This window comes from Leptonotus elevatus, chromosome 8, assembly GCF_054856555.1.
Source record: "Leptonotus elevatus isolate MCC_2025b chromosome 8, RoL_Lele_1.0, whole genome shotgun sequence".
In the NCBI taxonomy this organism is placed as follows: domain Eukaryota; kingdom Metazoa; phylum Chordata; class Actinopteri; order Syngnathiformes; family Syngnathidae; genus Leptonotus; species Leptonotus elevatus.
The window spans coordinates 4,735,153-4,759,531 of record NC_141246.1 but is presented as its reverse complement, the minus strand read 5'-3'; the positions used below and the strand labels follow the sequence as shown (position 1 = coordinate 4,759,531).

General features: G+C 39.5%; 3 protein-coding genes across 5 annotated transcripts in view; 2 read left to right on the top strand and 1 right to left on the bottom strand.

The window, feature by feature from the left end:
• The first annotated feature begins 370 nt into the window (after positions 1–370).
• On the top strand, positions 371–5,694 carry tmem184c (transmembrane protein 184C). Its single transcript, XM_086083427.1, has 10 exons — positions 371–972; positions 1,734–1,864; positions 1,935–1,971; positions 2,260–2,465; positions 2,609–2,683; positions 2,750–2,843; positions 2,942–3,054; positions 3,151–3,250; positions 4,328–4,499; positions 4,717–5,694. Exons 1-10 carry the CDS (start codon positions 856–858, stop codon positions 5,001–5,003), a joined length of 1,332 nt encoding a protein of 443 aa, XP_085939553.1. The 5' UTR covers positions 371–855; the 3' UTR covers positions 5,004–5,694.
• A 38-nt stretch (positions 5,695–5,732) lies between these two features.
• Positions 5,733–18,126, bottom strand: prmt9 (protein arginine methyltransferase 9). Its single transcript, XM_086083426.1, has 14 exons — positions 17,826–18,126; positions 16,697–16,900; positions 16,446–16,594; positions 15,178–15,414; positions 14,915–15,082; positions 14,046–14,148; positions 13,714–13,823; positions 13,220–13,412; positions 11,068–11,251; positions 8,578–8,939; positions 7,562–7,884; positions 7,027–7,180; positions 6,535–6,657; positions 5,733–6,095 (listed from the first exon to the last, which is right to left on the bottom strand). The coding sequence occupies exons 2-14, from the start codon at positions 16,895–16,897 to the stop codon at positions 5,874–5,876; spliced, it is 2,529 nt and encodes an 842-aa protein (XP_085939552.1). The 5' UTR covers positions 16,898–16,900; positions 17,826–18,126; the 3' UTR covers positions 5,733–5,873.
• Positions 18,127–18,837: 711 nt separating this feature from the next.
• The window catches only part of arhgap10 (Rho GTPase activating protein 10), a 46,308-nt gene continuing 40,766 nt past the window's right edge, over positions 18,838–24,379 (top strand). For 2 of the 3 annotated variants that reach the window (XM_086082632.1, XM_086082633.1), the window contains exon 1: positions 18,863–19,424. In XM_086082632.1, the coding sequence (XP_085938758.1) occupies positions 19,271–19,424 (154 nt within the window). In that variant the 5' untranslated portion in view covers positions 18,863–19,270. Of the gene's footprint in view, positions 19,425–24,379 lie in introns of all 3 variants that reach the window. The other variant, XM_086082631.1, reaches the window with a different exon arrangement.

The window sequence follows — 24,379 nt, the reverse complement described above, 5'->3', positions numbered from 1 at the left end:
CCCAGAACAAATTGTTTATATTTCCACTATCACAAGTGCTTTGGATCTTTTATTATTAAGATATGATGGAGAAATATCACTGTCAAAGCATTACAAGATGATTTAATCTCCTCTTTGGAAAGCATTATTAAAAATATACGCCTAAAAGTTCAGAATAAAGCTTCTGGTTATATTTTCAATGTTATTTTCTAATGTAAACAGACAACCAATAAATCTGATCACATGCTGTACTGATTAACGATTGTTAATGAACATCGCCATCTGGTGGAAAGCGTGAATAACAATCAAACTATCCAACTCCTCCTGCGTGTACGAAACCCTCTTCGCTGATTGGCTTACGGAAACAATATCACCAATCAAATCTTATTTGTAACCGGGGCTACACCCGGAAGCAGGAAGTAGACGAGAAGGAAAGAAGTATTCTGTAAACTTTGAGGTTTACTACCAAAGAAAACAGAGTTCAGATTATTGAGATTTGTTAAAAGAGGGATCATTTGTCTTGTTATTAGAATGACGTTTCAATAAGAGAATAAGATTAAGAGACTTTCGACAGTTGTTTGAATACGGCCACGTACGTACGTTTGTTTACATGGCAAAATGATTGGCAAGCTAACACTACTAGCCTAGCCACTCGGCTAGGGGATATTAAAGTCACATGAGTTGACAATTAGCATGCCATCGGAACAATAACGGCGACGTTACTCACTTGGGGACAAGGAAGGCTTTGTTCCTGCGGTGGAAACGCGGCATCCGTTAACTTTGCGGTTCGTCCAATGTTTCGTTAGCCGCTAAAAACTTTCATAATTCGGGTTCTGAAAAAATAAAATAAAAATAGCCTGGCGTCTTCATGCCACAATGCCTTGTTCATGCGGGAATTGGAGAAGATGGATTCGGCCTCTGGTGGTCTTGTTGTATATTTTATTGCTGCTTGTGGTCCTGCCGCTATGCGTCTGGGAACTTCAGAAGTCAGAGGTGAGCGGGCTGCCATTACCTGAGCGCGCTGCATTATGGGGAAGGCTAAGGTTAATAATACTAAGAATAATTTTAAATTGAAGAAACTTTCGTCAGCTATGTCATTTTATGTCAACGATTTAAAAAAAAGTTGTGATTATCATTTAACATTATCATGCTTTTATCATGTTTGTGCGTGTTTTAAAAAGGCTTTAAACAAAACTTGGCGCACCAGCCGCCATATTGGTAAGGTATCCGGCAAAACCATTGGAGAAGTGCCATTTAGTTCATACAAACGTATTTCATTGAATTTTTATTTGAAAAAGATATTGTAATATGTTACTTGTCCTGATTGTTTTGAATATTATTATTAAATATATTTTTTAAATGTTTTTGGTGTTTTAAATGGGTTTAAACACATCCAAAGATTGTCAAACTGCCATATTGGTACAGTTTGGGCAAAAGCAAAACCACTGCATGAAAAAGGGCATTTTTATCCTTAAACGTTTATTTTCATTTTTTGTCTTCACTTTTTATCATTCGTTACTTGGCTTAATATTATTATTATTACTATTATTATTATTGATGAACGTCTAATTTTTTCCTTAACTTTTTTTGTACCAATACCAGATATTGGGCCTTATTTTTTTAGGTAGCAGGTATTTATTTACAAACCTTGGTTCTGTGGTTTTAACAGCAATATTGTCCCCAACAGCAACATGACAACCACTTATTTATTTTGTTGTTGTTGTTTTAATTTATCATTATTATTCTCACGGTAGGTTGGCACTCATAACAAGGCATGGTTCATAGCCGGGATTTTTGTCTTCATGACCATCCCCATATCGTTATGGGGCATCCTGCAGCATCTGGTTCACTACACTCAGCCAGAGCTTCAGAAACCTATCATCAGGTAAAGCAGCATTTGAATGTTGTCATAGAAAATGACATTTTAAAAATGTGTTTTCCTGTTTTCTTTCTAGAATATTGTGGATGGTGCCAATCTACAGCTTGGATAGTGTGAGTATTTTTATTTTTTTAATATTGGCATCGTGAAACCTACCACTTCCTTCATGACAGTATAAGTGCAGTATATGAAGTAGTTAAAACATTTTAATGTTATAGAACAGTCAAATTTAACTTAAATGAGGAGGCATGTGACGTTACTCAAGTATACAATGATATTGACCACGAATATAGTGTAAAATACTAAAACATAACACAGAGCACATGAACTTTTGTCCCGGTTGGTAGCTAGCGGCTAGCTTATGATGTGAACTTGCAAGTTTTTTTTCCTCAATATTTCAGTGGATTGCCCTAAAATATCCCCACATCGCCATATACGTGGACACGTGCCGGGAGTGCTACGAGGCTTATGTGATCTACAACTTCATGACCTTCCTGCTTAACTACCTGGAGAACCAGTACCCCAGCTTGGTCATGATGCTTGAGGTCCAGGAGCAGCAGAAGCACCTCCCGCCCCTGTGCTGCTGCCCACCTTGGCCAATGGGAGAGTGAGTTTACTTCGTATGTTACTGCTCCAAAATTGCCAGATCACTCTGTGTAACATGAATATAAAAATCACTATGATAATAAATTGTCATCGTAGCCGGTATTTTTATTTTATTGAGTGACATATGTTTCCTTTCCTACAAAGGGTTTTGCTATTAAGGTGCAAGCTGGGAGTGTTGCAGTACACGGTGGTTCGACCTGTCACAACGGTTATCGCTCTGTAAGTCACACGTCATTCAGCTTTGAATATATTATTTGTTTTGACGTTTGGTTTTCGTCTTGGTAGCATCTGTCAACTATGCAAAGTGTACGACGAAGGCAACTTCAGCTCCACCAATGCCTGGACCTACCTGGTTATTGTCAACAACATGTCACAGCTGGTACTTTTAACTCTCCATTTGTATTATATCATATAATACATATACATGTATCATATGTCATGTCGTTTGTATGTAATGTTATTCTTGTGTCCGTCCAGTTTGCCATGTACTGCCTGGTGCTGTTCTACAGGGCCCTGCGAGAGGAGCTGAGTCCCATCAAGCCGGTGGGCAAGTTCCTGTGTGTCAAAATGGTGGTGTTCGTGTCATTTTGGTAAACATTGTCAAATTCTTTTTCAACATTACATCATTTCGGGGAGTTGTCGCAATGGTCTATATATATATATATTTTTTTAAATATATTTTTCAGGCAAGCTGTGCTCATCGCCTTGCTGGTGAAGGTGGGCATCATCTCTGAGAAACGTACGTGGGACTGGCAAAGCGTGGAGGCCGTAGCCACCGGACTACAGGTGAACAAATCAAGTGCACACGTTCATTAGTTTTATATGTTAGCCACTTTGTGCCTTTTTATATCTTAGCTTGTTCATTGTGCTTGTTGGTTTGTCAGCTTAATAATCAGTTCACGTGTTAAATTTTTGTGAACACGATTTATTTTTGTTGGTTGTAGTTAGCAATGTGTACTTTAGTTAACCTGATTATTTGTCAGTTAGCTTGTTTATTGCTGTAGTTAAGTCAACTTGATTGTTGGGGGAAAAAATTGTCGTCGTTGTGAGCCAATTAGCTAATTTGAAAGTTAGCAATTCAGCTAGCTTGTTCGCTATTGTTGAAAGTCAACTCGAGCATTAGTTATTCATTTGGTGGTTGTAGTTAGTCACCTTGATAGTTATTTCTTCACTTGTTGGTTGTGGTTAATTAGCTTGTTTAGTTGACTGTTGTAGTTAACTAGGCAGTTGGACAGTCAGTTGGCCTGTTTACTGTTGTCATTAGTTAATAACTAATATAAATCACAAGTTGAAAGTTAATTCGATTGTTTGTTTGCAATGCATGCTGGTTAACTTAATAGCTTGTTTAATGTCATTAATTAGTCACATACGTTTCGTTAAAAATAAACGAATGGGGGGTAAATGAACACATCTTTTGAATGGTTATTTTTAATGAACTGGTTCTAAAGATTTAGTTCACAAGAATTGTCATGCGCATCACTAGGTTTCACTATTCAGCTAGCTTGTTCGCTGTTGACATTAGTCAGTCAACCTGGTCGTTAGTTATTCAGTTAGGTTGTAGTTAGTTAACTTGATTGTAAGCTATTTGGTTTGCTTGTTTGTTGTTGTTAGCTTATCCATTGTTATTAGTTGGTTAAATTAAATTATAGTTATTCAGCTAACATGTTTATCGCTGTAGTTAGCTGGTTCACTGTTTAGTTAATTTCTTAGTAGGTTATAGTTGACTTAGTGTTTGTTGTCTTTTTTTTTTTTTTTGTTCAATCTGACCATTAGTTATTGAGTTAGCTTGTTCGCTGTTGACTTGTTATTCAATGGCCAAACGTTCAAACGGTTTGTCTCTCTCTGGCTCGCTGGCCGACTCAGGACTTTGTGATCTGCGTGGAGATGTTCCTGGCGGCCATAGCTCATCACGTGAGCTTCACGTACAAGCCTTACATCCAGGAGGCCGAGGAGGGCTCCTGCTTTGACTCCTTCATGGCCATGTGGGACGTCTCCGACGTCAGGGCCGACATCTCGGAACAAGTCCGCAACGTCGGTCAGTGACAATTCAATTCTGTTATTACTTTGAGATCTGCGTACTGGGAGTGGAACCTTGGAGCAACACAATTGGAATAAGTGGAATTTTAAAATACACTATATAGGAATATACATAATTCATCAGAAAAATATCTATTAGTTGTACCCCAAATAACATAGATATGTCGGAAAACTCTTTTTTTATTCATGACATTTTTTTTTGTCTTACTTGACAGGCCGAACAGTGATGGGTCACGCCCGAAAGCCGTATTCCGGCGAGGCGCAGAACTCCGGCGAGCGCTCCGGCCTCCTCTCATCGTCAGCTTCCCAGGACGCCATCGCCGAGGTGGCATCCGATCCGCCGTCGCCCGGGGGGCGTTACCAGGGCATGGGAAGGACACCCCACTCTCTGTCAGCCCCCGCCGACCTCAGCCAAAAACAGGAAGTCAAAAGTGACACAAGCGAGGACGACGATGACGGAGCCAAAGAGCCGACGCAGGCGGATCTGATCGACATCACATAGTCGCATAATCGCTAATAAATGGGCAGGTCCCAATGACTTCATTTTGACTTTGGCAAACAAATCAATAACATGACAGCTGCAAGAATGTCCAGTGAGGGAATGACACTTCATTTTATGTTGGTTCACACAACTGACTCACAACTCTAATTAATAAGACTTTAAAGTCACATTTTAAAGCTGTAGCCTTAGCCATTTAGCCTCATTTGTTACTTATTTGCAGGGATACGCACATTTCTGGTGTCAAATTACAAACTGAGTGTTATGCGTGTCATGTACTGAGGAGTATTTTAGGGCCACACTGAAAAGACACGCTAATTATACCACAAGAATGAAGGCAGAATGTTATGAGAAGAAAGTTTTATTATGACCAAAAAATAATGTTGTTTTTTTCTTCCCCAAGTATAAAAGTTGTTTTTTTTAAGAAAAAGCTGTACAATGTTTAGAAAGAAGAAGAAAAGAAGCATATTTGTCCCCCCACTAAGTTTATTAAAAAATAAAATTCTTGAAAAAATGTGGAAAATAGAAGTGCAGTACTTTTATTTGACAAAAATACTTATTTTGTTCTCATTACGATTATGACTGTTGAGAAAAAAAATACATACTGGTGTGTATAATTTATTTCTTTTCAGTGTGGGCCTTCATTCTAATGCCTTCCACAGCTTTATTTTTTCCAATAAAATCAATTATAAAACAACAAATGGTGGTTTGTTTTGAATAAAAGACAGTTCATGCTTTCCTATTTGTATTTATTACTAAAAATTAAATTTTTTTGCTGCTAATGTTAGACACGTGACATTAAAAGACCAATGGCGCCATTTAAAATCATTCATGCTACCAGTTGACGATGATCCAGCCCACGTTGTTGCAACATCACTCGTCTCTTCGCACATCTATGGAGATGCTGCTGTTGCGGAATTTGACGACGAGCCGGACCTGCTCTCCTGCCGCCACCTCCAGGGGGCGTTGCAGGACCACGGCGGCCTGCTTCCAGTGAGAGTTCGGGGCCAGCGTGCTGACGCAAATGTCCTCGTCCAGGTGGATGTCGTACCAGAAGGGGACTGCCGTGATTCTGCCCGAAGTCGTCGTCCGGATCTAGGCAGAGCGGTCGTATTGATAACTTTGTAGGTTAGTATTATGTATCACACTATTGCTAATTATATTCTGATAGATTTCTACTTTTTCCTGTGCACATTCTTCTTACTTGATATGTGCCATTATAGATTAAACTTTTGTAACTAAAAGGTTTTTGATTTAGTTCTTTCGTGACTGGGCTTCTGTTTTCTTACTCAACTGTTTTGCGGTGGGGCTAATTTTATTTTTGTAGATTTCTACTACCTCTTTTTTTAAAATTCCCATTGAATGATACTTTAACGTCTTGCACTAGCTAATAATTAGCGAGCAGGCTGAGAACTTTTAATTTAATTTAATTTTTTTCTAAACTGAAGTAGAAAATGTTCTTGTTAGATTTTCTCGTGCTGTTGCTAATTTTAGTTTTTGGTTATTTTCTACTTTTTTTCTTTCGTTAACCCACCTGCACCTCCCTGTCGTCATAATTAGCATTAGCGTCCATGAGGTTCAGAACGAAGAGTTCAGCTGGTTCACTAAGGTGTCGACAAGCCAATGTGGAGAAATCCAGGAATACGTGGACCGGAACCTGAAACACAAAGCACCATTGATTGATTGATTGATTGATTGATTGATTGATTGACTGATGGGGTTGTACAGAATTGTATGCACGGAATGCATTAGTTGCGGCAACTACAGTCACTTTAAATAAGGTGTGTAAAATAGTTTTTCCTGGTTCGGTAGTACCATGATTTGCCCAGCAGGGGTCGAATAGCTAAATACATCTTTAAAAAATAAATCAGTTGCTGTACATTGGCAGACAGGATGCATACTTTAAATTTAGAATTTAAAATGTATTTATTTTGCTCAGTCACAGAGAGCCACAGCACATGGATGGAAGGGCCACATGCAGCTCTGGAGGTGTTGTCTTCAGAACCCCCGTTTTATGGCTACTTACGGTGAACTGGTTGATGAACGGCGCTATGTTGAAGTCCAGTGTAGGCTCGCGGCCCTGGACGGCGCTCTCCAGCAGCAGCGTGTCCGACTCCACCAGCACGCCGAAAACCACCATTTTGTGCGGGAAGACGCGACCGCCATACTCCAGCAGGCATCTTAGGAAATAAATCATTTGGGAATGTTCCGGGAGGTTGTAAAATGTGGAAATTCAACAAAAAATTTGCCTGAAATGATTCTTTAGTGGTGAAGAAAAATATTTAAACTATGCATGATGTTACAGTGGCTTAAACTTTTTTTTTCATAAAGTACAGTACATTGTGAAGTACAATTCAATTGTATTTAAGCACAATTGCATTTCTAAGCCAAAGCCAACTTTATTGTCAATTTCTTCTTACATTAGTGCTGGAAATACAAAGTAATCAAAATGTCCTTTTTTGGGGTTTATTTTTGCTGTTCAGAATAACTATGAATTTGAATGGACCATTTTCTCATTAACCCCCCCCAAAAAATAGAAAATGTAAACAAGCTTTGCCCACCTGGCCAGAGACGCCTTCTCCATCAGCTTCTGCCTGACGAGTCCGCACGTCTCCACGCAGTCCAGGAGGATGGCGCTCCACAATTTCTCCCGCGAGGGCCTCTGCAGCGGCCCCTGCTCATCCTCGCCGTGGTTGAGCCAGAACTCCAAGCTCCCCTCCAGAACGCCGTTGGCGCGCGCCAGGCGTTCCAGCACTTCCTGTTGCTTTCTCTTCTCTACTGAGCTGTAAGCCTTCACCCCGCCCTGGCTGGCGGCGATGAGGGAGAGCAGGGAGAAACCCTCCGACACGTCCAGAATGTACAGAGGGTCCGCGGCGCAGGGTTCCTAAACATTTTAAATGACAAACGTTTTGCTAAGAAATTCAATGGTAGGGAAAAAAATTATAATTTGTGACATTTTAGTTGACAGAATAGTACAGTTCTATTTATCTATTTAACTTTTAAGTACACTTAAACTTAATATGAAAAGAAAAATGACAAATTACAAATGCAATCATGCCATCTAGTGGCAGAGAAGTGACCTCAATGCAAATCAATATCACACGTGGTATTTATTCATTTTAACTCAATTTTATGAATTATTATGAAATTACCGTATCAATGACTAAAAGATGCGACCATATTTATATTAGTTTATTTTTTTTTCCACTTTTATGTTAAAGAGTATGACAACTTTTTATATTTTATTATACATTTAGAACAGATATAAAATTTGAAATTAATCGTGAGTTAACTATTGAAGCCATGCGATTAACTCTTTCCATACATAAGACGTATCAATACGTCATAAGCGGTTTAATCTTTCTTTTGGTAGGTTCCATGTTTATATAGCAATAGAACACAATATTCTGTAAGCCTTGCAAGATCAGTCAAAATCCAGTAAAACGGCTGGTATTGAAGGGGTTGCTCCAATAAAAATGGCTAGGATTAAATGAGTTAATTACGATTAAAAAATTGTAATCGCCTGAAACCCGTAATTATTATTCAACCTAGAAATCCATCACAACAAATTTCATACTTTCCCAACTTGCATAGGAACATCGGGGTCCTCCATGCTCTGGGATTGGGCCTTCAACCGGCTGATGAGTTTGGACAAGGCGCCGGCAAAACTGCGATGGTAGTCGCAATTGTTCAAGAGCGCCATTTCTGAGCACTCCAGCATGCAGACGTCGTGTTGTTGGCGCGTTTGGAGCGACGCCAGGGCACTGCACAGCTCCGCTTCCGCGTTGGGGACGAGGCCGTCGGAGTCGTGAGGGTCCGGAGTCGTGCCCAAGTGGATCTCCTGACCGCTTCGTAACACGGCCACGCTGCACAGCCGCAGGTAGGCGTCCCGGCAGGACACTTCCACAATCAGCTCGTCGCCGCCTTGTAAGAGGAAACCTAATGGAAAAAAACCAACACATTCAATTGTTGGCTCGCAAAAATTTGACCAAATTTGAAAACATTAGAAATAAGTACTGCAGATCATTTTGTTGTCTTTAATGTTCTATGAATATTAAAACTAGGGGTGTCAAAATGAGTGTGTTAATTTTGAGTTAATTTCAAGTTCCTTTAATTAAGGCCACTAATTTTTTAACGTGCGATTAATGACCGCCACTTATTTGGAAAGCCTGTACTGGGGGAATTCCAGTCGCAATGCAGCACACACGTTCACGTCAAAATTTAGCAGTCATAAATGTAATAATAATGCATATATTTGTGGAGACTGGAGTTAAGTTGTATTTCACAATTTCATAGTTCTTAATATAAAAAAAAAATGCAGAGCTGTCACCGTCTTAGAAATGCAATTATGCCATCTAGTGGCAAAAAAATGACCTCAACACAATCAATATTACACTTGTTTTTTACAGTACAGACATCTTTTTAATTTTAACTAACCTTTATGATTTATTATGAAATTACTGTATCAATGACTAAAAGATGCAACCATATTTCTATTTAACTCTTTTTTCCCACTTTTATGTTAACAAGCGTATGAAAGCTACGAAAAATATTTTATTGTACATTTAGCAACAGATATCAAATTTGCCATTAATCGTGAGTTAAATATTGAAGTCATGCGATTAATTACGATTAAAATTTTTATCGCCTGACACCCCTAATTAGAACTAAGATTCAATTACTGCATTTTTCATTATTATAGAGTATACAGTAACATTGCTGTTATATCGACTATCATCAAGTAAACAATATATTATTAATATTATAACTAAAGTGTCAATAAGTAACAAAAAAAAGAGGACATAAAATGGAGCAAATGTATGATAAAAAGTACAACTAACAAAACACATTTTGTCTTTTTTAGCTATCAAGTTGACTGAGGCAAGGTGATGATAGAATTGTAAATGAAATGGAATCGGAGATCAGGACAAGTGGGAACGGAAGGAGAGCAATGAGATTCAAAGGGACAGGGGGCGGGGTAGGGTGTGGTGGGGGATTCCTTGAGGAATAACATCTGTTCCCGTCTTCATGTCAAGACGAGAGCGATATTCATATTTCATGATCGCTAAAGAGTGTCACAGACGATCACGGCGCACAAATAACAGCGAACGGAAAGAAGCGGATGGAGTTGATGGACGCGGATGTCGACGGATTCCCGTGACAATCGCGACAGTCAAGTCAGCCGCCGTCTGGCGGATGATGAGCCGAGCGTCTGACTCTATTAGCGTCATGACCACACTTTGTTCTATGCGAGGAAACGGCGCTCTCTTCTGATTGCACGTGGAAATGCTTCATGAAGAGATTCATGTCCTTTATTTACAAATTAAGTTTTAGTCTGCCATGATTAGTAATAATACTTACTAGGGGTGTGCTCAAAAAATTGATTCTCTTAAGAATAGCATTGAGTATGATTCTGAATCCATTTGTAAGCATCTTTGTGCAGTTTGTCATTTTTTTACCCGCGACTGCCACCTCTGGCCCAAAGCGTAACTGCAGCATCTGTGTTGGGCTCGTTCATGGTGCGTGTGCGAGTACGTGCACGATCTTAAAGCGACAGCCACAGTTGACAAACGAAGACATGACTTTAAATGAGGTAAGAAAAATTCTGACCCCCCCATCCCCAAAGAAAGTGTGGAGTGTGAGGGTCCACACACTCTACTATAAAGGGAAGAAAACGTTTTGTATGACAAGCCCTTCTTTTGAGCGATGAAAGGGCCGCGAGTAGCGCGCTAATTAGCATTAGCGAGTCAGACTAGAGTAGAAGCAGAAATTGTCAATCAAATCATTTTTGAATCAAAAAAATTTCTGAATTGAAAATCGGTTCTTAATCGAATCGCAGACCCAGAAATCGGAATCGAATCGTGAGACAGTCAAAGATTCCCACCCCTAATACTTTCTGTTTGATCAATTAGCATCCTGGTTGCTGGAAAGATTCCCATGCAATGCCAAGATACCCTTGAGCAAGGCACCAAACCCCCAACTGGCGTGAGACACCAGTTCCTGCCCCTTTGAGCTCTTCCCTTACTGAAAGGTGGCTGGTACAACAATGAATAAATTCCTGTTTTACCCTTGCTGGTGTGCTCGGGGTAGATGGCTTGCTCCCAGCAGGTGTCCTCGTGGGGACCCGTCGACAAGCTGCTCTCTTCGTCCAGGTGCAGCTGGAACCACACGGCCAGGGCGTCCAGCTCGCCTTCCCGCAGCACCGGTAAGCGCACCCGCTGCACCGGCCTGGAGCTCAGACCCTCCAGCTCCTGTGAAGGACATACAATATTCTTCATTTTGACTGGAATTTAGGGATGGAAAAGTCCTACAGGCATGACAGACAAAAAACAAGTATAGATCACATTAGGTGAATGAATATTGTAGGCTGAAACTCAAATTATTTGAATAATTGCTTTGAAAAAGTGAATTTGAATTAACAAAATTGAATTTGAATCATTGCATTGAAAACCTGAATCTGAATCGTACAATTAGAATTTGAATGTATTGCCGGGAGTTTGGAACTGAAGTCCGAAAAAAAGAATTTAAAATTATATTTCAGTTTTTCTGAAACTGTATTTGATCCTCACTGAAAATTCATCCATCCATCCATTATTTGAACCGCTTTTAATTCAGTACATTTTCCTATTCAGTGTTCCAAATTCAGTTCTTCTTAATGAATGTCAAGACTCTCAACCTCACTGGTCATGATAATCCATAAAGGTTGAATCCTCTTATTGACATTGTTGTGTTTTTACTTGTTTTCTGAAACCGTTCAAAAAATATATGGGTGTAACAATAAATCAATAAAATAAAGGTTTAATCATCCTTAAGAGTTGGTCTCAGAACAATTATAAACATGAACCAAAAATGAAGTAAAAGTCCACAGCCAGGAGGTGTTCACGGAGCAATACTGTTACCTAGTGTCAATTTAGAGGTACTGGTGGAATTATAAATCATTGGTATATTAAATAAATTTATAATACCACCTGCTTGGTAAAATGTGATATGAAATCTAACTTAATTCAACATATTGCTTAAATTGTAAGTTAGGTCTGACTAGTTTTCCAAACTAAAGTTTTATTGTCTTAAAAAACAAAAAACGTCATCACTATTATTTATTCCTTCTAATTTCCCTATCAAACAAGTTTTGTGCGTGGCGGTGATGAATAAATTAGGTTAGCTTGTCTGCAGTCCAATTGCCCAACGACACAGCGTCTGTGCTTGTCTGCTTGCATGATAAACTCGTTAATAATAAAGTCTGGTAGGAGACAATGAACGAGGCAATCCCTGCAGGCCGCTGATGATGCAAAATGTTTTGGTTCCAGGAGACCAATGAGAGTGAATTCATTATGTGTTTGATTATTAAGCGGTGCAGTTATTACTGTCGATCCCCGGCTCAGGGAGACAAAAGAACACGCAGGGACTTATTAACTCATTCATTGCCATTGACGGCTATAGACGTCAAAAATTTATTTGAACTATTTCTATTAGTTTCACATTTTTTTCCACTTTTGTTAACAAGAGTATGAAAACCTAGAAAAAAATTATTGTACATTTAGAACAGATATAAAATGCGATTAGTCATCAGTTAACTATTGAAGTAATGCGATTAATTACAATTAAAAAATGTAATCGTCTGACGCCTCTAATTTTTTCATAATATTTTCTTTTTGTTTAATTACTTAATTATTTAAACTCAAGATTAATCACAAATTTTATATCTGTTCTAAATGTACAATAAAAATGTTTCTAGGTCTAAAGCCGTCAATGGCAGCGAATGAGTTAAACACTGTCACATGTAAAGCCAGTGAGTGAATTTAGACACAACAAGATGGTGGCAAATGACTTTTTTCTGTTTAACAAAGTTATAGTCTGATTATATCAAGTTTCTCCCCTTCATTTCAACATGGGTGCAAATGATGGGTTTCCCTGAAAAATAGGTAAAATGTTACTATAAATATCCCCTGTTGAGTTTGTTAAGGTTTTATAATGGCAAATATATGGACCACTGGAACATTTTATAATTATTTTAATCTTTCAAAATTAATGTGATTTTTGTTTTTAATTGGTAGTAAAGAAAAAGTTGCAATTTCTCCCCTTTGTAAGAATCCTTAGCCATCACAAAAATTACGGTATGATCTATTTAAAACTACAGACAAGACATTCCACACACACAAATAACAAAGTGTGCTTCCTTGGGCTGATCATAAAAAAAAAGTATAAAAAGCTCAGCTCACCTGCACGTTGTTAAAGTCGATGCAGAGCACGGTGAGCGGCTCGGTGAGGGCCGTGTAGCCTCCGGGCAGCCTGCTGAGCCTCTCGGTGGTGTACGGTTCCATGGAGTCGTCCGGCTCGGTGCTGCAGCTCACTGGACTGCGCAGCTGCTCGGCCGCCGCCAAGGACAGGCCGCCCACCTCGGACACGCAAAGCCTGAACACAAAAAACACACACAGCATTCACCGCTTGTTGGTGGCCATTTTTTTCCATGTACAGTCTTTAATTTTAAAGATATAAAGTCAGCAGTCTTCTACTTCTTAAAATCCGAATTGTGTCATTCAACATTTGCTTTATTAGAGTGCCGTAAGCTAGTGACTCTCAAAGTGTGGTAGGAGGCTCCCTCTAGTGGTGCAAAAAAATAATAATTGTGCTGAAGCATGGCTCATTTGTATTTAACTTGGGAGTTTTTTCGTAATCAATAAGCATTTTCCCCCAAATCAGGTGGTTTATTCACTTATTATGCCGACGGATCTCCAGGCACTCCACAGCCATGGCGAACACGGTGGCTCTGGCGGGGATGACCCTCCCGGTCGCAGAAGGGTCCCTGGATGCAGCCTCCTTACTCTGTATGAAAAAAACAATACAACTGGCTATGATACATGCAGTATTGCAACATGGCAGATCACTATTTGACTCAAAACAGAGATGTTCTTCAGTACTATATATATACTTAAAAAAAAAAAGTCCTGCTTTTTACTTGATTCATTTTGTTGTGCTAGTGAAAACTATGGCAGCCATTACCGCCGCCTATACTAGACTCCTGCCATGACAGCTTTTGTTCATTACCTGTGGAGGGAGTAGCAGGTGGTGCCAGGCGTGGATGAGGCTCTCGATGATGCCTTCTCCAAACAAGCCAGCGTCTACCGTCTCCGTCACCACCAGCGACACCCTGGAAGATCAACAGATAAAATGGAGCGCGGCCAGTAAGGGTGTGAATTGCTTATTACCTGCCGATTTGATCCGTATCACGATTCATAGGTCATGATTCGATAAGAATCTACACGTTTATTGCGATTTAATTAAAAAAAAAAATTGGGGGAAAATACTAATCATTAAACTCGTACATGTACACTGTAAGATTTGTATGAAAATGTATTTATTTATCTAAAACTTCAGGCGTATAACTGTGAGACACTGTATTTAACAAACAGTCTGTTGCAATCTGTTTCATGTTTGAACAGCATTTAACATTCTTCCATGCTCAACGTGTGAACCCAACCCTAAGTAAGACGTTTTGTTAAATATTTCCATTAAAAAAAAAAAAACTTAAAACATTGATTCTACATATCGAATCGATTCGAGAATTGTGAACTGTAAATCGCGATATATTGTCGAATCTATCTATCGAGCTAGCTAGAGATAGATAGCTTGCTCGCTAGCTAGCTAGATAGCTAGATAGCTTGCTAGCTAGCTAGATAGAGATAGATAGATAGATAGATAGATAGATAGATAGATAGATAGATAGATAGATAGATAGATAGATAGATAGATAGATAGATAGATAGATAGATAGATAGATAGATAGCTTGTTAGGTAGCTAGATAGATAGATTGCTAGATATATAGCTAGATATATAGCTAGATAGCTAGCTAGCTAGCTAGATAGATAGATAGATACAATACTTTGTCATTCTTGCGTAAGAACCCTGCATGCACCTGTGCGGGATGTCCTTTGGCACTTCCATTTCCAGAGACTTCTTGTGGAGGATCTTGATGCCTCCACCCATCCCGTTAGCCGCCACCACCTCGCAGGCCAGCTCGTACATGGTCTTGGAAAGCTCGCAGGCGTACACCTCACCGGCCCCCGCCTTCTTAGCGCACATGCTGACAATGGAGAGAATTGTCCGAAATGACCTTAACAATAAGGCAAGATGACATCACATCCAATCACAAAACATACACTAGCGTCCGTATCTCACCCAAGGATCCCAGTGCCAGTACCTATGTCCAGTACGGTGGTGCAACCGCCGCGCACCGCCTTCTGGATGGCCTGCTGGTACTTGCGGTTGCGCCCGTGGTCGTTGAGCATGAGGAAGTGCCAGCGTTCCACCAGCCAGTTGGCCACACGGTAGAAGTTTTCCCTGGCTTCCGGGAAGTCTGGCTTCAGCTTTAGGGCTTTGAAGAAATGACCTGCCGCTTCATCTCGGAAGCCCATTCTGAGTTGTCCCCAAAAAAAAAAAAAAGATTTAAAAAGTAATATTTCACATCATAATGTGGTTAATATTATAACATTATATTTAAAATGGTTTATTTCACACAAAAAAAAAGTATTTACAAAAAAACAAACAATCAATCATTTGTTTAATGAGCTAAACATTTTTTAAATGCATGCACGTCTTGTCTTACCATGACGACTCGGGGAAGAAGTACACATTGCATCCACATTAGGTCAGTAACAACACGAGTTGAATTTTCATTGGCAGCACTTCTTCACCAAGCTGCCTAATTGCATGTTTGTTATTGTGCAGAGAGATATTAAAAATATTAAAAAAATAATAATTTTCTGTCTCCATGGGTTCGTGCTCAAATACCCGTTGTTCATTAGAGTTTTAACTAAAATAAAAGATTTTTAATACTAATTTTGAGTTGTTTAAATGTATATATTTTCACATGTTTGATTTTAGAATGACATATTAAATGCATCTTGTTTGGTCCAAAAGGAACTTGCATTAATTATAGTGTTTCAAGGAAGAGTATTTGTCTTAATATTTTTTTTACGTTTAAACATTTTCTTGTTTTGTACCAAAAAACAAATGATTGTCCTAATCGTGATTTCAATTATCAAATTAATCGTGAATTAATATTTTCTTCATAATTGAGCAGCCCAAGTTTTAACGCTGACAAATAGATTTCTTAGCCCACCAATGGAGATTTACATTGTTTGTTAGCAATAAGCAAAGTAAAGCTGTTTTAAATACACAATGTGTAAATCTATTCACTGCCATCATACTGGGTGCATATCTAACTTTTTTTTGCTCGCAAGAAAAAAAACGGTTGTATTTCTGGGCATCACTATACTGTATTTAGGAAAAAAAAGACCGCAATTTTCATGAACAGTCATCATACGTAAGATCACATCATGCAAGATTTCAGTCAATTCTGTATTTTTCTCGTACAGCAGTTATTTATTTAATTTGTGCATGCCGATTAAGAGTGTTTAAACTGTACATTAAGAAGGAGAGAATACCTGAAGAGGTGCTCGCCCATGCTGTTCAGAATGACCTCATCTGCAGGGAAGAGCTCCAGTGCTTGTTCGTAACAGCCAAACAGCTCCTGAATGCGGCCCGCCGAGTCCAGCTCCTCGGCCCATTTAAAGAGTGTAAAGCGGAATGACTCCTACAAGAAAAAGAAAGAGAAAAAATTATGTAATCATCGTGTCAGTATCGGCATCAAGGTACTTTATGCAGGTTTTGACTTTTTAAGATGAGTGCTGCTCACCTTGGCAAAATCCTTGAACTCGGGCGCCAGATTGAGGACCAGGAGGTAGTGCACAAATGCAGGTCCATAGTCTTGTCTGAAGAGGCACTGCTGGGCGCTTTCAAGGGAGCTGGAGACCAGTTCGTTCCTGGCTGGATCCTCTCGGGGCCGCCTGCGGGTTCTCCTGCCACTGTGCTTTGGCCTCGCGCTAGCATTAGGCATCCCCTGTAAACATGTTGAAATTGTACAAAATCGATTGATCCTCATTAACGTTGAGAAGGAACTGAATAGTTACCAGTCAATAGCAGGGCACATTTAGACAAGCTTTCATGATCACAAATTTGGACAATTTGCAGATTATTCAATCAACCTAACATGCATGCTTTTGCAACGTATGTGTCAGAAAACACATAGGAGCCCGAGTCGGGGATTGGAACGCGGAACCTCTTCGTTCACTGAGAGGCAGATGTCCACTATTGCACCATGCTGCCCATTTTGACATTATTATATCATCTAAAAACTGTATTCCAAGAAAATGAGGACTCTTTTTCAATGTTGCCGATTTATTCTGGTGATATTTTGTTGTTAATCTCATTCAACTCTGATTAGCTCACTGTAAAACTAAGACCCTTTTTCTACACTTTGTAATGTTTCTTTATTTTTGCTATTTTGCTAATACAGTACTAGAATATCAAAATATTACAAATGGATTTTTCTTGTAATAATGACGTTATACTTGTAATTTACAGCATGCTTTAACCGAATGCTAAAGACACACATTTTTCTTTTAATATTATGACAATGTAATCATATCTTACTATTAACCTTATAAAATTACTTTTTTATATATTTATATTTTTGTTATATTATCATTTTCTTTAATCTTGCATAATTCCAATTTTATCTCATATTTTTTTCTTTATAATATTTATAATCAAATCAATGTATGCGTTAGTATCTTTTTATGTGTGTGCAAAAGGGTTGTCACTCTAAGGACACATTTTGCCATTTACTGATATACTGTAAAATTGGGACACTGCATATAGCAAGTTATGTGTTGATGAAATACAACAAATGAGCTGAATTATGCGTCATGGACATTTATTACATCAAAAATGCAACTCACCATGCGTCATTATTGTTGACTTACCGTGAGCGAGTTTAGAACACAGAAAGATGAGATACTTGTCGTTTCATAAAAAGTAAACAATACAAACGACGTTGGTGACGTTTCAGACACGCATTACGTCAAAATATGTCTTTAATGGTAAGCCTCCGTAATGTTCTTCCTCTCCAGGGAGGCATCTCGCAGTCGGCTCAAAAAGGCAGAAAGAAATCACCACTACGTAAGGTTGTCCACAAATTCAAATACATGCGTTGTAAAACCGGAGCTAATAGCATTATTTAGCTAGTCAGGTCCTTCCGGCAAATCAGCTCGGGTGTTAAACACATAGGCAAACATAGTTCTGCCTCAATTTGTACAGTAATTTCCCACGGTTAAAAAAAAGTCAAAACGTATTTTGTATGTTTAAGAAAAAAATACTCAATTGGAGTTCATTAAGCCCTTAAACACTTTTAGGAAATCAAGACAATTGTTCCCTTGTCCAGAAATTGAAAATGTATGTCAGCTAGTGGTAAATATTGTACGGGTAACCTCATTCGACCCAAATTGTACGATTTAATCTAGTAAATGACAAGGATTTTTCTTTTTTTTAAATAATAGTTTCGACGGTTTTAAATAGGCCAAAATGATAACGACAGAGCCAAATAAAGGAGTTTGATATAGTATACTTACTGTACTAATGATAATGATACATCTAAAGAATTATTGTTTGAAATTATAAAATCAAACAAAACTCTGCAACATTTGACATTGTTTAAATAAATAAAATAAAAAATCGGGGGTTATGGACAGGGCCGATTTGGATGTCCCAAAGGTCTTCGACCAAATCAAAAGTTAATTCCCCCTTGAGTCTATCACGAAGTCGCATTAGCAAATTCATGAGAAATTAGTCAATTTGAACCAATCAGAACCTTGGACATATATAATACTTTTTTTTAGCATTTTTTTTCTATTATTATTCGTGTGATCTCATAATGTTTAAATATTTTGACTGATAATGTAAGTCGTTGAATCGTCGTGCAAAGGCGGAAGTGGTAACGTAGAACTTTCTCAACGTCGCTGAACACTCTTTGGCAGAAGTTTCCACCTACACGCACGCAGATGTCAGCAGAGTTTCTCAATCTGTCACTTTGCTAGGTGGGGTGCGTTTGTTGAGGGAAAAGAAAACATGTACGCGGCAACTTTCTGACAACCGCCCTGGTGTGTGGACCTTCTTCTACTGATTCACCTCGTTTCTTAACAACACCGCGCCTTGCTTTTGCTCGCTCCTCTCTGCCCTTAAAATTTGACAACTGAAGAGCAACACTCGCGCGCGCGTGTCATAGATGTGAACCATGCTAACCTACGTTAGCCTCTCCCAAGCTAACTAGCAATGCTGCCAGTTGTGGATTTGACCGAAAAAGCGTAGGCTTGACCTCGGATTTGACTTTTTTCCCCCTCCTTCCTAAAGAAGTCGAGAAGCATACGGAGACATGGGACTGCACCCCCTGGAATTCAGCGAATGCTATCTGGACAGCCCCTGCTTTAGGGAGAAGATTAAGGCTCACGAGGCAGAGCTGGACAAAACCAACAGGTTCATTAAGGAGCTGTACAAAGATGGCAAGAACCTCATCAACGCCACCAAACGTGAGTCGACTCCTATGTGGGTCAGCAACACTCTTTGCTGGGTAGTTTTTTTAGGATCTGTTAGGGGCTCAAGATGATCGTGTTGATTGGTTGTATTGTGCAAAGGTGGACATTTATTGTGCAAAGGTGGACAAGGCTTCCAGAACATTCTCACCTGTACAGTATGTTTGGCTGCTGCAAAATGTCATGTAGCATTTTAGATTGCACGAAGAAATTGCGTCATGACTGGATAACCACCAGTTACTTCATCAATCATAGGTAATATGATAAGACAAAATGACTTTCTGTGGTTGTATTATTGCATTTTTTTTGTGTGTATTCTACAATGAAAGGTTATAGAGAGACAAAGTCGACCTGGCAATTTTGTGCCTACATAGGTAGTTTTGTTTGTAGCCGTAACAGAGGTGAGATGGTACCGGTGTGTCAACAAAAAAAAAGTATCCCCTGAGGGAGCACACACGCATTGAGTGGAAGCTGAAGATTTTCAGTTTTAAAAACAATGTTTTGTAACAAAAAAAAAGAAGTTTGATGCGAAGAAGCAGAAGAAAAAGGAAGCACTCACTTGCGTCCTGCAGTGGACTCGAGGTGCAAATCCTCACAGGACACTAATTGGGGCGCCTGTGAGAATATGAACCACACCCCCATAACTTTTTTGGGCAAAGGGGCATTACCTCAAATTTGCTGCTTTCTGAAAACGACCCCAAGAATGAACAGAAAAAGTCACGTGATGGCTTGGGTTCACCTTTTTTAAAATGCAAGGTATCCGCATATTTGCACCCACCCCAAAGCTTTTTTTTTGGTTAAAGGGGAACAACGTCAAATTTGCTACACATGAATTTTTGTAACATCTTATGGTGGGATGCTGTGTCATAATTTCATCTCTGGAAATTTTCCAGAGGCTGATCATGCAGATTTTTTTTACTTGGCTTTCATTAGATTAGTGCTGGAGTACAGACTGGATGTGCAAACCTTTGAGACAACATAAGATGTATTATTTTGCATTCATTTGACGAAAGGTAAAAAAAACAAAAAAAAAACAAGTCTTGTTTGTAGACTAGATCCAAGTAATAATGACAGCAGACCGGTATTTCAGATCACTCACACTATGTAGACCACATTAGATATCTGTCATATCAAGTACTTGGAACTGGTCTTGAGATTCTTCTCTCAACTTTTACCCAAGATGAAACTAATTTAACAAAGTCATAAAACAAAGATCCAACTTAAGAAAAAAAGACCATAGTGTTCTAGAATGTGCTGGATCTGGAGATTCTTCTCTTATCCAGTCAAACTGAAGCCGATCCGATACACTAATAAAACAATAATCCAACTTTTAAGGAAGATTAAAATGCCACTGCCAGAAGCCCAGAATGTCCTGGAATGTCCATATAAAGGCAAATCAGGACCAACAACTTTTATAAACCAATAAAAAAAAAAGAAGCTGACAATGTTTCTTTTGATAGCGTTGATTACACAATCTTGGTAGGAATTAAAATAGTCACCTGCATGTTTGCCTTTTTTGTATGCCATTTATTTAGCCATCACTATTTGGATATGGTTGTATGTGACCTCACTTTGACCTCTGTTGTCTGATACGCCAGGGACTCACCAGGAATTCCGTCTTCTCTCCAGTTAGTCTTCATGGTTACTGGTACTTTACATTTCAGGCCATGGAAAAGGTACACAAACGTATTTGAATTCAGTACCGTAATTACCGTACCGTTTGACACTGTGAATAACAACGTACATTTAACAACATTTCTTTTATGGACTATGCAAAAAAAAAAGATCAGTTATTCGTGTTTTTTTAAGCAATGAGGGAATCGCTCTATACATTTTCTCAAATCTGAGTAGATTAGCCCAAGATTAACTTCACATAGCTGACTTTATGTTGTTCCATAGACCACAAACTAGTTGAGTGGTTCAAGATGATTAACAGTCAAATCTACTTAAACAATTCATAAAACATTCCTATTCTTACTTTGTGTTATACCATATAAGTGACAATTATTTGTTGATCCATCAACAGACATTTTGCAACTATGAAATTTGTTCAACTCCACCCAACACAATATATGCGTGCTTTTTCATATGCTTGTTGGCAACTTGGCTAAAACCTTTTTATCGTTTGGACGTCCTTTCTTCCCAAATGCTTGTGTGCAGTTCGGGAAAAAAAAAGAAGACAAAAAACAGCTCACGTTTTGACCTCGGTACGATCCGTTGTTGCAATCGTGTGACGTCTCTCTCTCTGCAACTCCCTTCCACTCCCACAGCTGGGAGGAAGTCCCGTTACGGAAAGTCCTTGGGCTCGCAGAGGAAATTTGAAGCGGAGATGCCGGGGGCCAACAGAGCGGTGACATGGAAGTGTCCACTAGAGGAGCAACAAGCAGATGGGCTTCTGTTTCTCGGGCTTTCCTCCTCAGGAACCATGTCCTGTCTGTACCCACCCCCGCCCCCCCCCGCCACTTCGGAAACATAGGTTTCCGACCCGTGTATCTAACTGACGACCTTATTCGCGTTTGACCTCTTCGTTCCACTGTTGGAATTACCTGGTAGTTAAAAATCTGAGCGTCATTTCCACAGCCGGACTTCCTTTGCGCCAATTGCCTTTCTACTTAGAAAAGAGCTTTGCAAGCGTCTCGGACGGTTTTTAAGAGTAGCCGGCCTCCGTGTGCTTTGGCCCAGTCCACTGCTCACTATAATCACATTACGACTTCTGCCAAGGAGCCACATCACAGCCTTTCATTAAACTTGCATTAGTTCCATGTTAGAGGTTTTCATTCCATACTGGAGAAACAACAAGACTACAGAAAAGCACTTTTGGGCATCATAAAGGAATCCAACCACGGTTGGCGTTAGCGTGATCGCTCGTGCCATTAAAAAAAAAAAAAAAAAAAAAAAAAAGAGATGCACATTTGCGACCGGCCACATGGCCAGCATGACCTCACTCTCCAGACTTGTTTTGAGAGTCAGGAAACGTCAGATGAAGTAATGAGCCCTCGGTGGCCAAGGGACGACAGCAGGGTTATGATCTCTGATGTGGTAAGGGCAAAAGTTGGAGTGGGTCTGTGTTTTGGACTGGAAAAGATAGGAAAGTGAAACAGGAAGTGTCTGTGGAAAAGCCAAGCGTGGTGCCGCTTTTTAAAACGTCCGGGGGAAGGTTGAGTGTGACCGACGGGAGTGTAGCAGGCAAAACAAAGGGGGCCACATCGGGCGGATGCACAGAGGACATCTTCAGTGCTTAAACTTTGACATAGAAGTTCCCTTTCTGCTTTGTTTTGGGGGAAACATTTGAATGCTCTCTTCTCCCGCAGGAAACATTTTTCCAAGCTATTGGCTAACATTGCTGAAACAAGGCAACAAAAACAGCTTTGTCCTAACGCTAACTGAAGATGGATGAAATCAACTACAGTTGATGCAGTACCTAATGTTTTTCATTTGGAGTCTTTTATATTTATGACCAAGTGGCGAGAGTTGGTCTACATTGCCCCGAAAATAACCTCCCTTACCTCTAACCTAACGAAGACTTCGATTTTTAACGTGATATGCATGTTGGTATTCTCCTTAAAATGCACCACAATTGTTTTGTTTGTGGCCGTGCACTCCACACCTCTTTCTCCGAGTAAGGGCACACGTGTTTACTTGACGCAACCGGGCCTGTGTGTTTCCACGCTTTTCAGCCTGGTCTCGGAAAAGAAAAGCTCGCCTGTAACATCAGATGGATGCAAGGTGGAGTCAACTCATGACTCATCGCCTTGAGCCGGCGTAGTGGGGGTCTCTGGCTTTCTGCAGAGAAACCGGCCAAGTTTGACAGTTCCCAGGTTTGCTCCAAAACACAAAAAAAAAGAAAAAGAAAAAAGGGCTTTGGACTCCAGTGTGTCCGGGTATGTTATGTGTGCAAAGGCAAACTTGACATTTTGGTTTGGCTTTTATTTCTTTACTCAGGGACACAAAATTACTTTTGCTTCTCCCAATGCCGCCTGTTGTTGATTACTGCCGGCGTCTCATGCGATCATTCCTTGTGTTTTATGTAATGAAGTCCGCACAGCTTGTCCTCATAATGGCCTGCGCGAACCGTCCGCCCTTCGCGTTGCTAGACACGCGCAAGGCTTGCATCATCGAACTCTGGCCCGGTGTGATCCGGTCCATCGCACTAAAGATGCCGTCAGTCTTCTGTCGATCTCGAGTATTAGACTCTTAGTCTTTAATTAAATGTTTTTTTTGCCTGTCTAAAATTAATGAAATAATATATGGATTTGCTGTCGAGTCTGCTAACTAGCATGGCTAACACAATTTCTTTTTTTTTTACGCTTTGACGATAGTTCACAAAGTGACGAGCAGCAGAGAAGTGCGTTTACCTTTACTAATGTACCTCTAGAATGTGTTCAGTGGGAAAAAGTTATTTACCAAAATGTTTCAAAATAATTTATTTTTCAGTTGTAATTTCAATACTGTGTTACCGTGAATTAGCGTCTAACGTAACGACATGCCATGACAAGCATTGCATAATTCGTAGATAGTCGGTGATTTTGCCACTTGATGTGAATGAATCAAACTGGTTCAACGAAAAAATGCTTTGTCAAATTTTTTTTAGCTGGATGTGTTGAAAGTAATCGATTCATCGACAACTAATCGATTATGAAATTAATCTGCAACTATTTTAATAATGGAGTAATTGTTTAGAGCCATTGTTTAACTTTGTCCAAATCTCTGATTTCAGCCTCTCAACAGTAATTATTCTCCGATTGCTATAGTCCTTCATGAATGCAGACATCTTCCGATTCCTACCTCGTGTCATATCTTGTAGGAAGTAGTGTGTCTGCTTTATTAAGGTGTGTCAGGGTTCCTTGTAATGTTGTGACAACATGTTTGTGCCATCAGTGGGAGCTGATGAAGTTTCCACTCTTGGTCTGTCAGAGTAAGGCCTTCCTTATTTCCAAAGAGAGACAAGAGAC

Excerpts from the sequence above, each read along its gene's own strand:
- tmem184c (XM_086083427.1), top strand. The coding sequence starts at position 856 with ATGCCTTGTTCATGCGGGAATTGGAGAAGATGGATTCGGCCTCTGGTG. Across the intron at positions 973-1,733 it reads GGGAACTTCAGAAGTCAGAG|GTTGGCACTCATAACAAGGC; the intron begins GTGAGCGGGCTG and ends TTCTCACGGTAG. Across the intron at positions 1,972-2,259 it reads CAATCTACAGCTTGGATAGT|TGGATTGCCCTAAAATATCC; the intron begins GTGAGTATTTTT and ends TCAATATTTCAG.
- prmt9 (XM_086083426.1), bottom strand. The coding sequence starts at position 16,897 with ATGCCTAATGCTAGCGCGAGGCCAAAGCACAGTGGCAGGAGAACCCGC. Across the intron at positions 16,595-16,696 it reads AGTTCAAGGATTTTGCCAAG|GAGTCATTCCGCTTTACACT; the intron begins GTGAGCAGCACT and ends TTTTTCTTGTAG. Across the intron at positions 13,824-14,045 it reads ACCTGCTACTCCCTCCACAG|AGTAAGGAGGCTGCATCCAG; the intron begins GTAATGAACAAA and ends TTTTTCATACAG.